General features: G+C 46.3%; 1 protein-coding gene across 2 annotated transcripts in view; it reads right to left on the bottom strand.

The window, feature by feature from the left end:
• Window positions 1–15,874, bottom strand: part of LOC138246326 (excitatory amino acid transporter 2-like) — a 1,049,947-nt gene that overhangs the window by 261,665 nt on the left and 772,408 nt on the right. For both annotated transcript variants that reach the window (XM_069200834.1, XM_069200835.1), the window contains exon 8: window positions 11,004–11,198. In XM_069200834.1, coding sequence (XP_069056935.1) covers window positions 11,004–11,198 — 195 coding nt within the window. The remainder of the gene's footprint in view (window positions 1–11,003; window positions 11,199–15,874) is intronic.

Here is a 15,874-nt window from a genome sequence, read left to right as displayed (position 1 = left end):
TGCCAGTGGTGGCGGTTTGCCGCTCGGCCTATTATGACCGTTGGCAGCTCTATCCGTCCTTTTACGGACGGAGAGCCGCCAACAGCCATACTGGCAGGCGGCAGGGAAGTGGAGGTTGCTCCACCTCCACCGCCACGCCAACAGAACCCCACCCAGCGAATCACGTCCTGTGATTCGGCGTGGCGGTGTTCTGTTGGCAGTGTGGTGTCGGCGGAGCAGCCCCCATGGCTCCCGTCCCCTCCCGGAGGATCGTCGGACCAGGTAAGTCGATCGTCCATGAGGGGGGCGGGGGGGGGGGGTGTTGTGTGTTGTGTGCGTGCATGGGGATGTGCGTGTGTGTATGTAGAGGGGGTGTGTGAGTGCGTGTATGCTTGCGGGGTGTTGTGTGTTTGGGAATGAGTGCGTGTATGTCTGTAGGAATGTCGTTATGGATGTGTGCGTGTATGTTTGAATGTGGATGTGCGTGTTGGACTGTGTGTGTGGATGTTTGCATGTATGTCGGTGTGTGTGCGTGTATGTGTGTTGGTGGTGCCTGCGTGCGTGTAGTGTGTATATGAGTGATGTTATGTTGGGGGTCGGGGTGGGGAGGGGGGTCCTGCCACCTTTGGGGGGTGGCAGGGGTGGAGGGGGGTAGGGGCGGGAGTCGGGGTGGGGTGGGGCAGTGGGGGAGACCCCTATCAGTGTCAGGGAAGGAATTCCCTGGCACTGATAGTGCTTACCGCCATGGATTTCATGGTGGTTTCAAACCGCATGAATTCCATGGCGGTCAGCCGGGTCCAAATACCGCCGGCGGTATAGTGATGGCCGCTGGGCTGGAGACCCTGGTCTACAGCCCGGCGGGCGGAACAGAGAACCGGCGGATGACTATGGCGGTAACCGCCATGGTCATAATACTAGAAAAAAAGACCGCCAGCCTGTTGGCGGTCTTACCACCGATTCTCCGCCTTCCGCCAGGGTCATAATGACCCCCATTGTCTTCTATGTATTCATTAGTACTACTGTTGATGGTCCATGCTGTAGCCACTTGATGAACTTATATATGTATTAATTGAAGCTGCTTTTATGTTGGATCATGCAGTCAGAGTATAACTTTGTAAGTAACTCTTTTGTGTTCATGATTATTCAATGAAGTATAAAGATTGAGCATAATGGCACACGTCATGGTGATGGCATGGCATTTTTGAGTAATGGAATTGAAATCAAGTAGTATTGCAAGTGTCTGCATCAATCTGTACCGCAAGGAGATGGTCGTTGTGGATTGGAGGTGTTATATATATATTCCTCAAAAACTCCACCCGGTCATTACTGCACTTGCGGATAGGTGCCTCTGTTTGGTAGGGTGGCTCTCACGTAGATATGCAAAAAAAAGAAACTGCACGTGGCACTTATGGGATCATTTTCTCTTGATTTAGTTAGCAAACGCATTTTGGCAGGAATGCCTTTATCAATGCTGCTTTACCAAGTGAAACTGGCGCAATCCAAGTTAACTTGAATCCCAAAAACTATTCTGATTGGTGGATAAAAGCATAGTAAGCAAAGAACTAAAATCATCCTAGTTCAAAATACTGTTTTCAGCCGCCAGGTTTATGTGGCACACAAAGCTTTCAATTGCAAATCCAACCCCGCAAGGATCACAATATCCATTACACCATCCTAGTGTCACATACATGGCAGAGTCAAATAAGTTATCCCAAACTGTATTCCCCTCCTAAGTGGCTGCTAGATGTTTTATCATGGCCAGATCCTTTCACTTCTTAATCCTCAAGATATGTCTCTCATCCTGCTGCAACAGTCAATCAGTCTAATCAGAGTGCATGCAACTTTCCATGGGCGACATTCTGAATGACTAGTACCTTCCAGTATTAAATAACACTTGACCAATGTCAATGGATATATTCCTTCTGATTACAGTGCGGCAGTGCAGGTTTTGGGCGATTACGAATTCTTCAAAACATCCACCTGGTCATATGCCCCACAAACCGTAGGTGTATTCAAGGTGAATATAAAAGTGGGTTTGGGCATAATAATGTGTATCATTTATGCTGTGGTAAAGTACAAACAGAAAGAAACATACTGAATGCACTTGTCCCCAATAGTGAGGTGGAAATGTGGTAATACCCTGCTACTAGAAGTTGAGAGTGAGATTAAAATGTCGGTCTGCCAAGAAGAAAGATCGCACCATTTGTAACTTTGTTCAGGATAAAGTGCTTACCTCGTAAATACAAGCGAATTGGTAAGGCACAAAGTTACTGTGGTCCAAATTCCACAAATGCCAACATTTTAGAAGAGGAAAGTAGGAGATTTAAAAAAACAATAATAAAGAGAATGGATTTCTCTCATTGACTTCTACTGAAGGAAAGGCAATTTCAGATGGGAGACAGGCAAAAAGCCATTTTTGGTGAAAAGAAATTGTGAGACTCTCGCCTGTTTCGGGTCTACTGCCCAGTAAGAAATTCAGCTGCTAAGTTAGTCATGCAGTGTGGTCCATGTCTGTCAGTATAAGAGAAGTAGGAAGTCCAATTTTTAAGGATGTGTTTGTACTGGTTAGAGGTTAAGTGAATACGGAGAGGTCATTGAAAAGTAGAGAGAAGTGCAGCGGCCACACTGAAGAGGAACACAATCAAAGAAATTAAATTAGGAAAAATACTTGATGAGTCTACATAAGTATTGTGATCAATTATTGTTGTATGAACAATGATTTCTCTGGTGCCACCATCTTGAAGTGTGTTCCAGTTGATATCTGGCAGAGTGCTTTCCATGATTCTTGTCTCTCTTTCTATGATGGAATCATCTGCGTTCTTTTTTGTATGACTGAGGTTGGATCATGCTGTAAATTAGTTCCTTGTCACTGTATTTACAGGCTTAACTGTACAAAAAATTAACATATTAACTTTTGAGATACATAGCTGTTTTATCTGTATAATGTGATGGCACTTATCATTTTTGATTACCAATCCTATTATATGGTCAAGGTCATTAATGTTTGTCCCCAAGGCGTACTGTATTTCTAATACACCTACAGGTTGCTAGATCTTTTGGTTGATATGGAAATACATTTTGAACAAGGAGGAATAGGAAATAGGAAATAACAGTTGTGAGGACTGTGGTGTTTAATATAGCATGGTTGTGCAACCTTAAATGTAATACTGTAGCAAAACCGTCTTGGGTGCAGTCAGGATTATTTGTAAAACATTTTTCTCAATCCTGAGTAGCTGTGGCTTTGAGCAGCAAGGCTTAAACAAAGGAACTTGAGTAAAGCATTTATAAGCACCAAATAACGAAATAAAGTCACACAACACAAAATAAATCTGACACCAATTAATAAAAATAGATTATAGTTTTATGAATTTTTAGACACCAAGACAAGTAAAATCCCACTGAGGGTAGCTGAGTTTAGAGTTTTCAGTAATATGTAACTCTCATCTCTTTAGTCCAAAGCACAAACTAGCATTGGCAACCGTGTTGTTTTTGGCTACTTCAGCCTGAGTGGGGCAACCAAATCCAGTGGGGAGAAGGTCAGGGGGGCCACTAAGGAATATTTGGACAGTTACCTGGTCACCAAAGTAGTCTCAAGTCAAGTTTCATACTTAAATTCCACACTTTACACCAATATCGCGATACACTTCCATAGGGTGGTCCTCATGCAGGATGCTGAAAGATGCCCTGCATGCTGCATGGATGACGGGGGTGTCCTTGCAATTATTCCCCGGTCCACAGATAAGGTGCATCAATTTTGACCAGAGGTCATTGTCCTTCAAAGTCTTCTTTGAGGCAGTAAAAGGCCAGCTGCTGGGCCTGATTTGGAGTTTTTTCGGAGGGCGTTATATTACACTAGATGAGACACTGGACTGCTGTAGAATTTCTACGTGGCCGTCGGGTAGGTTCTGAGTCGTTAACGTTAACAATATAAATTCTACAGCAGTCCAATGGTGCGCATTCCCCGAAGGGAAGCTTTCTTCAATGTAGGAGGGTCTACCCTGAATTAGGGTCGTTAGGTTTATATGTACGTTTTTCAATTTTTCATTCTTTTCACCTTATAGACACATTTTGGGTCTCCATAGTGAGGACTAGGATGTAGTTTTTTTGTGGTCATGATGAAACGTCACCTGATCTGAAGAGACATATTAAGGCGTGAAACATGTTAACCTATCTATAGAGAGAGATCTATTTTTTCTGTCCCTACATCACTTCATGGCGAGTGCAAAACATTGCTTCTGGAGGCACTCCAAACTCTGCTTTTAACCTTGACATAGCCTCCACAGGTTAATAAATACATAGGGTATTGAGGTCTATAGTCAATTTTAATCTTTTTTTCCAGTTCCTGATTTTTCCTGTAGGGCTAATACACCCTTGCACTTGACTTCACGGCAGCATACAGACGATCTCCGGCAAGAGTCCCTTTGTGGAGCCCGTTGGGTATTGCAGCGCTGGACCGATGAGGAGCAAGCCCAAGGATGAAGCATGACACCCTACTGAGTGTGTGAGGGCTATTGCTTCTATAGACAGAAGAGCCTATATTGACCTGATCTGTAACTGAGGGTCCTACTTGGAATTCCCTCCTCAGAACTTTTTATCTGCATGTGTTATATAATAAGCCCCCTGGGCCAAAATTCGGATTCATGGTTTATTCTCCAACTGAGGCTGACATCGGGCGAGGTATGCGATTCAGCCAATAAAAGCTTAAATTGACCATGTTTGCCGAAGATGTTCCCCTGACCCTGAGAGACCCCACTGCCTCCCTCCCCCAAGTGCTCAGGGAGCTCCACTTTTACAAGAGAGTTTCGGGGTTTAGGATCAATGCCACTAAATCCAAAGCTTGATTGTGTCTGCCCCCTGGGCAGTTGTGGGCCAGGTACAATAACAAACCCCACTACGATGGGCCTGTTCACCCAGAGATTGCCTGGGACTCGCGTTTGCTTCCAGGTAAGCTAAAACCTGAGACATTAACTTTCTAAGCCTGAAATGAGGCATCAGAAGTGAGCTTAATAGTTGGAAATATAAAACTCTCTCTCCTAGGTAGAATAGCAGCATTTAATGAAATCTGCACATCTTAAGATATTGTATAAGTTCCAGACCATAGTTCTTCAATAACAGGTGACTTTATATCCAACCTTCAATCAACTTGCACCAATTTTATGCAGGGCAGGTCTGACAGGAAGCAGGGTTTCTTGCACCTATGCCTGGGGGACCTGGGTGTCCCCAACCTAACTTATTACTATGCTGTTCAATATCTCATACACTGGACGCAACAAGAGAACGATAAGAAATGGTGTATGATAGACCACACAATGGCAGCGGGACCCCCCTGTGAAAATTCCCTGGCGACCTCATTCAGAACAGACAAAAACTCGGCATAACTAACCAGTAACAAGAGCTGACACTGGAGGGTTTGTGATCAGGTGGAGGTTAGATGTGGTCTCAAGTCAAGTCAAGTCACACAAGCTTTATTCGGTCTAATTAAACCATTAAAGCAATAACTGACAACAATAAAACCATGATCTATACATAATAAATATATAATAACAAGATTAAAAAGTAAATTATGAGGATGAGATAAAAATAAAATGAGAGATCTGCGAGTGTACAAAAGAGAAAAGGTAGATATAAATCTTCCCATGTGTCTCCCATCCTATATATGAGGGGGAAACGTCAGAATTCCTTATTATTGGCTGCCTTTAACTTCCTCATCAATAATTTTATAAAAATGTCAATGAGTAAAAGTATTGAATTAAATAAATTAGAATCAGGGTTCAATTAATAACAAATCACTGTGATCTTTTAAAAAATATGTACGTATGTGCCAGGCGGACGCAAGGAACTTGCTGACCGCACAAGTTAGGAAAGAGGAGCAATCTCTCAACATCAACCTTAGGGCATCTTTTCACATTCTCAACCCCATATTCCTGCAAGCCGGACAGAGCCATTTCCGCCAGGCAGTGCCACAGGCAGGACAAATAAACATAAAGTGCACTACAGTTTCCACAGAACCGTTACAGCTTGGGCATTGATCAGATAGCGGGGTGGAGCACCATGAACTGGAGAAGGACTTCAGAGGGAGGCATCCATACCTGAACCGAACATACAAACTTTTACTTAGTTGATCAGTAATTAAATCCAAGAAGGGTTCAAAGTGGGGAAACCACTTGTAATCGAGAAATTGAGACGTCAGCCTACCATGTGAAGTACATAAAATATATTTTTCCCTAACATGGGACCAATAAACTGATTTTAAGTGGTCCTTGTGAACCCTCCTTAGATTATTAGGCTGGCTCCAGAAATCACTGAGTCCCAAGGTATGGAACCATTCCGAAATATACTTGAACCAAGGGATAGAAAGTACGTTTGGTCTATCCAATAAGTCTTGCAAAGACTCCTTGTATATGTCTAATTCAGGGGTAGTCCGGATGCGAACCCAAAAGGTTAAAGGACTTAAAGCTATTACATCAGAAATGTGGTGGAACCCTAGGTCCAAAAACACTGGAACCAAGGGCGTGCTACGAGGACATGCCAAGAGCGATCTTACAAAATTATTTTCCCCCACAGATAACTTGCTAGTTTTGGAACAACCCCAGACCTCAGCGCCATAGACCGTGGCACTCTGAGCCTTGGCTAGATAAATTTTAATAGCTGGGGAAACAACTTTCATAGTATTAGACATTTGGAAACGCAATATTGCCCCTGACCTGTGTGCTAAGAGAGCTAGGCTTTTTCCTACCTAGGCCTGCCAGTTCATATCGTTGCTGATTCTCACCCCTAAATAATCAATAGAGCATACCTTGCTCAAGGGAACCTCGTTATATAAGATGTTACATCGTTTTGTGCAACCAAGACCGAAGATCATCAGTTTTGTTTTACTAGAATTAAGTTCCAATCCATGGTCTGCACAAAACACACTGAACCTATCCAGGAGGACCTGAAGGCCCTTAGGTGTTTTAGAGATCAAGAGGGAGTCATCAGCAAATAAAAGAATTGGAACTTTTGAATTGTTCAATGAAGGGGCATCATTTTGACAATCTGTTACAACTTGCACCACTTCATTAATGAACAGCGAAAAAAGAGTGGGTGCCAGGAGACAGCCCTGGCGTACCCCCGCCTGATATTAATGCGATCAGTAAGTTCCCTCTGACTGTCCCATCTTACTCGAGCATAGGTGTTCTTGTGCAATCTTTGAATTAGGTACACCAAATTCATCGGGATGCCAATTTTCTTTAGGACGTCCCACAATTTCTGTCTTGGAACAAGATTGAAAGCGGACTTTAGGTCAACAAAAGCAACATACAAGTTTTGTTTGGCCAAAGTGACGTATTTCCAGAGTAACAGGAAGAATCTAAAAACTTGGTCCATAGTGCTAATTCTTGAACGAAAGCCAGCCTGGAGGGGAGATAGGACCTAATTGGCTTGGACCCAGTCCATTAGCCTGTCTAGGACTTGCTTAGAGAAAATATTTTGAAGATTATCAATGAGGCTAATTGGGCGGTAATTGACGGGCAGTCCCACATCTCCTTTTTTATAAATAGGGATCATTTCGGCCCCGAGCCACGAGTCCAGAATGGGGCCACCTGCTGCGATGGCGTTTGATAAAGTATTAATATACCACGCCCAAATAACGGGTTCTGACTTAAACAGGTCCCCCGGTATCTTATCAGGACCAGGAGCCTTAGCGGGTTTTAGAGAACTAATAGCTGCTCTAGTTTCAGCAGTTGTAAAAACAATGTCCTCCGTAGGGCCTTCGATGAAAGGTCTGCGTTCGACACCCCTATGGTCCTCATGGTCCTGATGCATGGATGAAACATAAATCTCGGAAAAATGAGCCACCCATCTTTCAGGCTGGATATGAAGATTTGGAGTAGCATTACCCTCTCTATGCCTGTAGGTCAACAACCTCCAAAAGGAGCCCTCGTCTCGATTTTCGACTGCCTCCAGCAGCTTCTGCCAGATCTCAAATTCCCAATTTTTCTTCGCTAGATCCAGGGCCTTAGTATAGCTAAATCTAGCGGCCCTGATCTCCTCCTGTGAGTGCTTGTGGAGGGCCAATTTAAGATTGAGCCTAGCAAGGTCGCAATCTTTGCTGAACCATTCTCTGGATCAGATAGTATCAGAAGTATGCTTAACAGTGGTTTCTTTATAAAAAAAAATCTGTAGAATGTTTATCAATTCAGCATGGATTTTCAAGATTGGAAGACTATCGACCTCTTGCTTTTCAAGACCGGAGAACAGCTGTACAAAAGAAGAATACATTTGTTTGATCAAGAGTGGGTTGGATGTAACCTTTGGCCAACTAACACAAGTTTGCCTGGAGTTCAGAGAAGGGATCGGAACATCGGTGGTCTCTAGGTGTTGTGTTCTCCTAAATGCTTTGTTGGATAAAGTAAGACATAGGGGGTGGTGATCGCTATCATGGCGGGGTTCCACCTTCATGTCCAGAGTGTTTGACCAAAGCCTGATGTCGACAAAAAAATAATCAATAGTACTGGAAGAACATCCCCGCTTAAAAGTGGGGGCACGATTTGGATCAGATCTAGTCCGACAATTGCATTCCCTGAGTCCATAGCGTAGGCAAAGGGAGGCCATCTGTGTAGCAACACAAGAACCAATGCTAAGAAAATCGTCCTTCACTTGGGGAATACCCCAAGATTCATCTTCTTCAGTTGTTAAATTACCTACAAGGTTCTTGGATACAAAGGAACAGTTTATATCGCCCCCTATCACCAGATGGTTAGAAGGATGCAAAAGTTCCATATGCTCAGCTAGCTGAGCGAGTACCCTTGATTCCATACTGGGGTGGATGGACCTCGCGTACACATTGATCAAGGTCATTGTAAAACCAGGCTGAAATGTGAGTCTAACACCCAATAAATCTAACGAATTAAGGGATAGTGCAGAATGGTCGCATTGCAGTTTCTTATTCACTAAAATCATGAGCCCACCCATAGGCCTACCAAAGCCTCCAGAGGCAGGCTGAGCTGCGACAAAATAAGTTATGAACCCCTCAACATATATTATCTCTTCCGCCCAGGTTTCCTGAAAGAGGCATAAATCTTGCTTAGAGATAAGGTTGACCCATCCAGGATCTCCCATCTTTTTCTTTATTCCAGCCACATTCCAAGACATAGGGGGTCATTCTGAGTTTGGCTGGCGGCGGGCGCCACCAGCCAAACGGGAACCGCCAGAATACCGCTGCGCGGTCAGAAGACCGCCGCGGTTATTCTGAGTTTCCCGCTGGGCGGGCGGGCGACCGCCAGAAGGCCGCCCGCCCGCCCAGCGGGAAACCCCTTCCCACGAGGAAGTCGGCTCCGAATGGAGCCGGCGGAGTGGGAAGGGTGCGACGGGTGCAGTTGCACCCGTCGCGATTTTCAGTGTCTGCTATGCAGACACTGAAAATCTTAGTGGGGCCCTGTTAGGGGGCCCCTGCAGTGCCCATGCCATTGGCATGGGCACTGCAGGGGCCCCCAGGGGCCCCACGACACCTGTTACCACTAGCCAGGTTCTGGCAGTCAAAACCGCCAGAACCAGGCTGGCGGTAAGGGGGTCGGAATCCGATGGAGGATTCCCCAGGGCAGCAGAAAACCGGCGGGACACTGCCGGTTTTCCCTTTCTGACCGCAGCTGTACCGCCGCGGTCAGAATGCCCATGGGAGCACCGCCAGCCTGTTGGCGGTGCTCCCGCGGTCGTTGGCCCTGGCGGTCCATGACCGCCAGGGTCAGAATGACCCCCACAATGTTAAGTACAGAGGGCACAGATGTGGGCCTAACTCTCGGGGGTACGGTGGGATTCAGAGCCCTTGGTCGTTTGTCTCCGTGAGTCGCAGCAACTGTAATGGGGAACACTGAGGGAGGAACATCATTTAGTCAGTCTAAATCAGATAACCGGGGGGAGCGGATCTTGGTCAAAGCTGGTCGATTACTATTGAGTGGACCCTGGACCCTTCCCACAAGAACATTAGATGGTCTATCAATCCCTCGTGTCACCCCCCCCCCCGGAGAATACATGCAGAGGCCAATTCGGATGTCTCTGCCAGATTTCAGAGAACAAGTCCGTAGGTTAAAAGCCATAAGGTTATCGACCATAAAGGTGTCAAAAAAAAGGATTGAAATGTAATCAAGGTCTGAGTCTGGTTGAACATGTCTACGTGCCTCCCGAATATCAGAACGGATAACAGACAGACATTTCCTCTGTGTGCGAAACCAATAGACAACTTTATTAATGAGAGAGTCGTGAGACTCTCTCTGCCCAGCTGATAGCCTAGGGACCCCTGTCATATAGATGTGTGCATCATTTCTACTCTGATCATGTCTCCCCTTTGGATCTGTCGCCTGACTTAATTTGAATTGGCCTCGGCGTGAGACTCTGGGTGGACTTGCGGGCGCCTGTGCACCCTTCCCGTCCATAGCTTCCTTGGGCAAGGGATTTATACAGGGAAGACGTTGGTCATAATTTTTTAAGGCAGGATTAAGCATACGGCCGGTATCGGTGGGGTGGTTGACAGGTAGAGATAGACAACTCCCCTTTTTATTTGTTGCCATGCTCGTGGACTTGACCCCCAACTTTGGACATTTGGGGTGAGAAATTGAATTATCCCCAGTGTCTAAAGTTACTAGCAAGTTAGCCCCTCCAGTCAGCTCAGGAATGTGATCATTCATACTGGGCGATTTACAATTACACAGTACCTTCAGCTCAGATAGTCCAGAAAGTTTACCCAAAATAACCATTACCAAAGATTTTAAATTGTCCAGTTTCTGGGAAACATTTTCCAGTTCAAGTGACATCTTACGTTAGATGTGGTCTCACTACTTACCCTTCCCGGTTTATACCTCCCTAGGGAAATTGCAAATTTATGGTTGGTCTGGATAGATCCTCATACAGCAACTGGCTGGAAGGTGGGTGCTAAACGCTGAGAGACATGTTTTTAGAAGGTATGATCATATCCTTAGAGTACAAAGACTAGTTGAAAGGCAACAAAATGTTAATGAAGCTTAGCCAAACATAAAGGATCAGGTAAATACCTGACTGTGGCGATCTGTCCTCCATCCAATGAAACATCATTCATCTGTGCTATAAATATTGCAGCCACTGCTTCATACAATGCTGTGCCATCCATGTTGATTGTGGCACCGATGGGCAGCACAAAGCGAGTCACTCGCTTATCAATTTTCAGGTTTTCCTCCAGACAGCGGAAGGTTACAGGTAATGTGCCAGCACTAGAATGGAAAAGGAAAATGAAGATAAGCGACAAGGAAACCAGAGGGTCTTCCACATCTTCACTAATATTGCATACAGTAGAGCCAAACGTAAAAAAACATTGGCAAAGCCTATACATTGGTTATTTTAGAAGTGCATTCCCTTTTAATCTAACTTAGTATCTAGCTATGCGAAATTCCAAGCTTTATTAGAATAAAAGGAACAAAGCGGAGGATGAAGCAGCATGACAGTAGCAAGAGGGACACAAAGGACTGTCTAATAGGTCTGTGCATAATTCTTTAGGCCGCAGTTGAGGGAAAGGTGGGCTGAGGTGGGAAGATTGGGTAGAAGCGGACACACCCCGGCAGGATGGAAATTGAGTTTTGAGGGTTGGAGTGGTGGTGATTTCCACTCTTGCTCTAACTTGCCAGAGGAGGTGCAGTACAGTGTCCACTACAATTACAATCCACTCCACATTTGACACAACATGCTGGCTTCTGAGGATGAAGGCTGCCAGAGGTGCTTTTACTGGAGGGAGTTGCACAAATTGATAATTGCTGTGGGAGGCATAGTTCTTTTTTAAAAGCTAAAACACAAGTTGAATTGGAGAATGCTAGTAGAGACAAAATTGCACGTTCCAGACATTACTATAGGTTTAGAACTATTAGAGAAACTATCTAAGACTGATTTATTTGGGTCCCTGTCTTAAATATTTGAAACTAAAAATGTCCCATACATTTGACATTTCATAGTAGGTTGTGTGTGCACAAAGAAGTACAACCTTATCACAATATAGCTACACTGATGGTGTGGAATCATGAAATTATTATAAGAACATTAATTAACATAAATAATATGCAACAATGTCCCTAGGTGTCAGGCGACCACAAAGATAGCCTTCCGAACAATCATAGTCCCCTCTTTTTTCTGTAGAACTAGGTAGCATGCAACTTTAACATAAAATCTGTTGCAGTTTCAGAGACCGCTAGCACATATTTTGATTGATACAGGGTAAGATGCGTATACAAATGTTAACTATGAACTAAAACCATGGCATTAAATAATTATAAATATAATAAAAAGGTCAGCATGAGAACCAAAAATGATTGTACATCTGTTATACGGTTCCAATTGAAATAATAGGACTATATATTAGGACGACACAACTTCAGAATGTGGGGGCGAGTCCAGCCACACCATCACGAGCTGTCGGCCAAATTCCTGGCTAGATTACAGGGCTTCACTTACATCCCTAACATTACCGGGGTGGAAGGTGATTGTGGCAACCAAGTCGTGGAAACAGATTTTACGCTTTAGTTGTATTACTCATGCATGACCAGAAAAAAGACAAGAGAGATATAAAATAGGTTGCCAATACATTTATTGAAAAAATCATAGGTGGTCATTACAACACTGGCGGTAAAAGCCGCTTACCGCCGTGCAGAAGACCGCCAACATACCGCTGCGGCTGCGGAATTCCGCCACAGCTATTATGACCCACATCTCGAAATCCGACAAAATTCAGACACCCACACAAGTCCGCCACACCAAAGGTCAGTGCTAAACTGGCGAAAACAAAACCTCCACCGTCACGCCAACAGAAATACGCCCACACTATCACGACACACGAATCCACGCGCCGGTCTTTCAACCGCGGTATTCCATTGGCGGTACAAACCGCTGCGCTCAAAATACACACACACATACAAAACACCGCCACATTGGACAATTCGAAATACACACACCTGAGATACATACACACACCACTCCCACACACCCATTACAATATAAGACACACACCCACATCACCCACAAACCCCTACGACCACTATTACAGAGAGAAGGCCAGAGAGAGACACCACCATCCACATACTAGCAGCCACAGGCACTCAACACCATCACCCACACAACGTCCGCGCACAAAACACCACACACCACTACATATCACCACAACTATCACCATACACACCACCCCACACATCACCTACACCACCCCATGGCACGGCAAAGACACCCCAGGTTCTCGGAGGAGGAGCTCAGGGTCATGGTGGAGGAAATCGTCCGGGAAGAGCCACAGCTATTTGGAGCACAGGTGCAGCACACCTCAATTGCAAGGAAGATGGAGCTATGGAGAAGAATAGTCGACAGGGTCAACGCAGTGGGACAACACCCAAGAAATCGGGACGACATCAGGAAGAGGTGGAACGACCTACGGGGGAAGGTGCGTTCTGTGGTCTCAAGACACCACATCGCGGTACAGCGGACTGGCGGCGGACCCCCACCTCCTCACCCACAACTAACAACATGGGAGGAGCAGGTCTTGGTGATTCTGCATCCTGAGGGCCTCGCAGGAGTCGGTGGAGGAATGGACTCTGGTAAGTCAAACCTTTACTAATATATCCCCCACCCTTCCTGCATGCCATCACACACTCCTACCCATACCCTCACCCTCAGCACTCCACCAACTCACATATACCCAACTATCACAAACCACCCATCCCAACACCAAGCCCTACATGCAACCCCAACGCATGGACACCCATCACTAAAGCATGCCCACTGCACATACTCATACAACCCCCTAACCCACAATCACACAAGTCCCCACATAGGAATACAAGCACTGGGGTACACCGGTCACCCACCCATTGCCCACCATGACACACACAGATGCAATAATTGAGCTTTTACACCCCTGCAGGACCACTACCCAAAGTCACCAGACAGGAGCCCTCAGAAGAGGCACACAGTGGTGACAGCAGCTCTGTCCAACTGGATCCTGATGACCAACCCGGACCATCGTGGGCCTCGGGACAGTCGGTTCCCCTCGCACAGGCACAGGCCACCACAGACCTTCCACCCTCTGGTAACACCCGCACAGCACCCACCCAGCGGGCCCATACCTCCGTACCCAGGACACGTCAATCAGCTGTGTGTCCACCACTACAGGGAACCCAGGATAACCCACCACCTCAACAACAACAGGGACCTGGGGGCAGTGGGCACACGGTCCAGGGGATGGAGGCCCAGGAACACAGGGGAACTGGGAGGGCTGCTGTGCGACATGGGGCGGACAGGCCTAGGGAACCCACTCTCCACGAGGCCCTCTCCTCCATCATGAGAGCATACCACCACTCCCAGGAAACGATGGCAACGGTCCTGGCCAAGTTTCAGGAGACCCAGCGCATGCAGGAGGAACAGTATCTGGGCTTCAGGGAGGAACTCAGAACCATCAGCTCTGCCCTGGGCACCATCGTAGGGGTGCTGAAGGAAATACTAAACACCAGGATGGACACTGTGGCACTCCAAGGGGCCCCTGACACTAGCATGGACGATGAACTGCCCACCACCTCCGCCGGCGCTAGTGGACAGGAGGCACCACCAAAGGACCACCACACCAGCACCCCACCCCCTGCAGATGGAGAACCACCACGCAAGCGGTCCCTGAGATCCAGGAACAAGACAGAGCACAATGCCAAGACCCCCGCCAAGAAATGAGACCACCCTGATTGTCAACCCACTGTCCCACTTTGTCACCCTGTCCATATTGGAACTGCCCCAGCTCCACTTCCTATGCCCATATGGGCAATGCACCTGTGAGACTAATAGACTGGACTCTGCCATAGACACTCCTCCGCCATCACCCCTCACCATTTAACTTCCCCCTCCAATATTTTGCATTTAAATAAACACACCTAAAGCACCAAGATCTGGAGTCTGTCTGTGATTTTGAAATAGTGTATTTGCAATTACATTGACAAAATTTCCAGAAATGAGTAATGTCAACATACATATGTCACACAGCTCTAGTCCATGAGGAATCTAAGCAGATGACACACGTTGGGACCCACACCTGTGAAACCGCAAGGGAAAGTGACAACTCAGTGACCATACACTGGGTGAAATCGACATACAGGATAGAGGTAGAAGTGTAAAAGTACTTGTAGTAGGCAGGAATGTATTCTCACCTGTGTTTCACTGGAAATATTGCTGGATGACTGAGTCCCTGTTGTCAATGTCTTCTTCCTCTGCTTCCTCCTCATCACTGTCCACAGGCTCCACAGCTGCCACAACACCGCCATCTGGACCATCCTCCTGCAGAAAAGGCACCTGTCACCGCAAAGCCAAATTATGAAGCATACAGCAGGCCAAGATGATCTGACACACCTTCTTTGGTGAGTAGAATAGGGATCCACCTGTCATATGGAGGCACCGGAACCTGGCCTTCAGGAGACCGAAGGTGCGTTCGATCACCCTCCTAGTCCGCCCATGGGCCTCATTGTAGCGTTCCTCTGCCCTGGTCCTGGGATTCCTCACTGGGGTCAGTAGCCATGACAGGTTGGGGTAACCAGAGTCCCCTAATAGCCACACCCGTTGCCTCTGTAGTAGACCCATCACATAAGGGATGCTGCTATTCCGCAGGATGTAGGCGTCATGCACTGAGCCAGGGAACATGGCATTCACATGGGAGATGTACTGGTCTGCCAAACATACCATCTGTACATTCATCGAATGATAAATCTTCTGTTTCTGTTCACTCCTGTGGGGGGGGACCAAAGCCACATGGGTCCCATCAATGGCACCTATGATGTTGGGGATATGTCCAAGGGCAGCAAAGTCACCTTTCACTGTAGGCAAATCCACCACCTGAGGGAAAACGATGTAGCTCCGCATGTGTTTCAGAAGGGCAGACAAC

The sequence above is a fragment of the Pleurodeles waltl genome, chromosome 7, assembly GCF_031143425.1.
Source record: "Pleurodeles waltl isolate 20211129_DDA chromosome 7, aPleWal1.hap1.20221129, whole genome shotgun sequence".
Classification (NCBI taxonomy): Eukaryota; Metazoa; Chordata; class Amphibia; order Caudata; family Salamandridae; genus Pleurodeles; species Pleurodeles waltl.
Note: the sequence above shows the minus strand (reverse complement) of the source record. Positions and strands in the feature narration are given on the sequence as shown.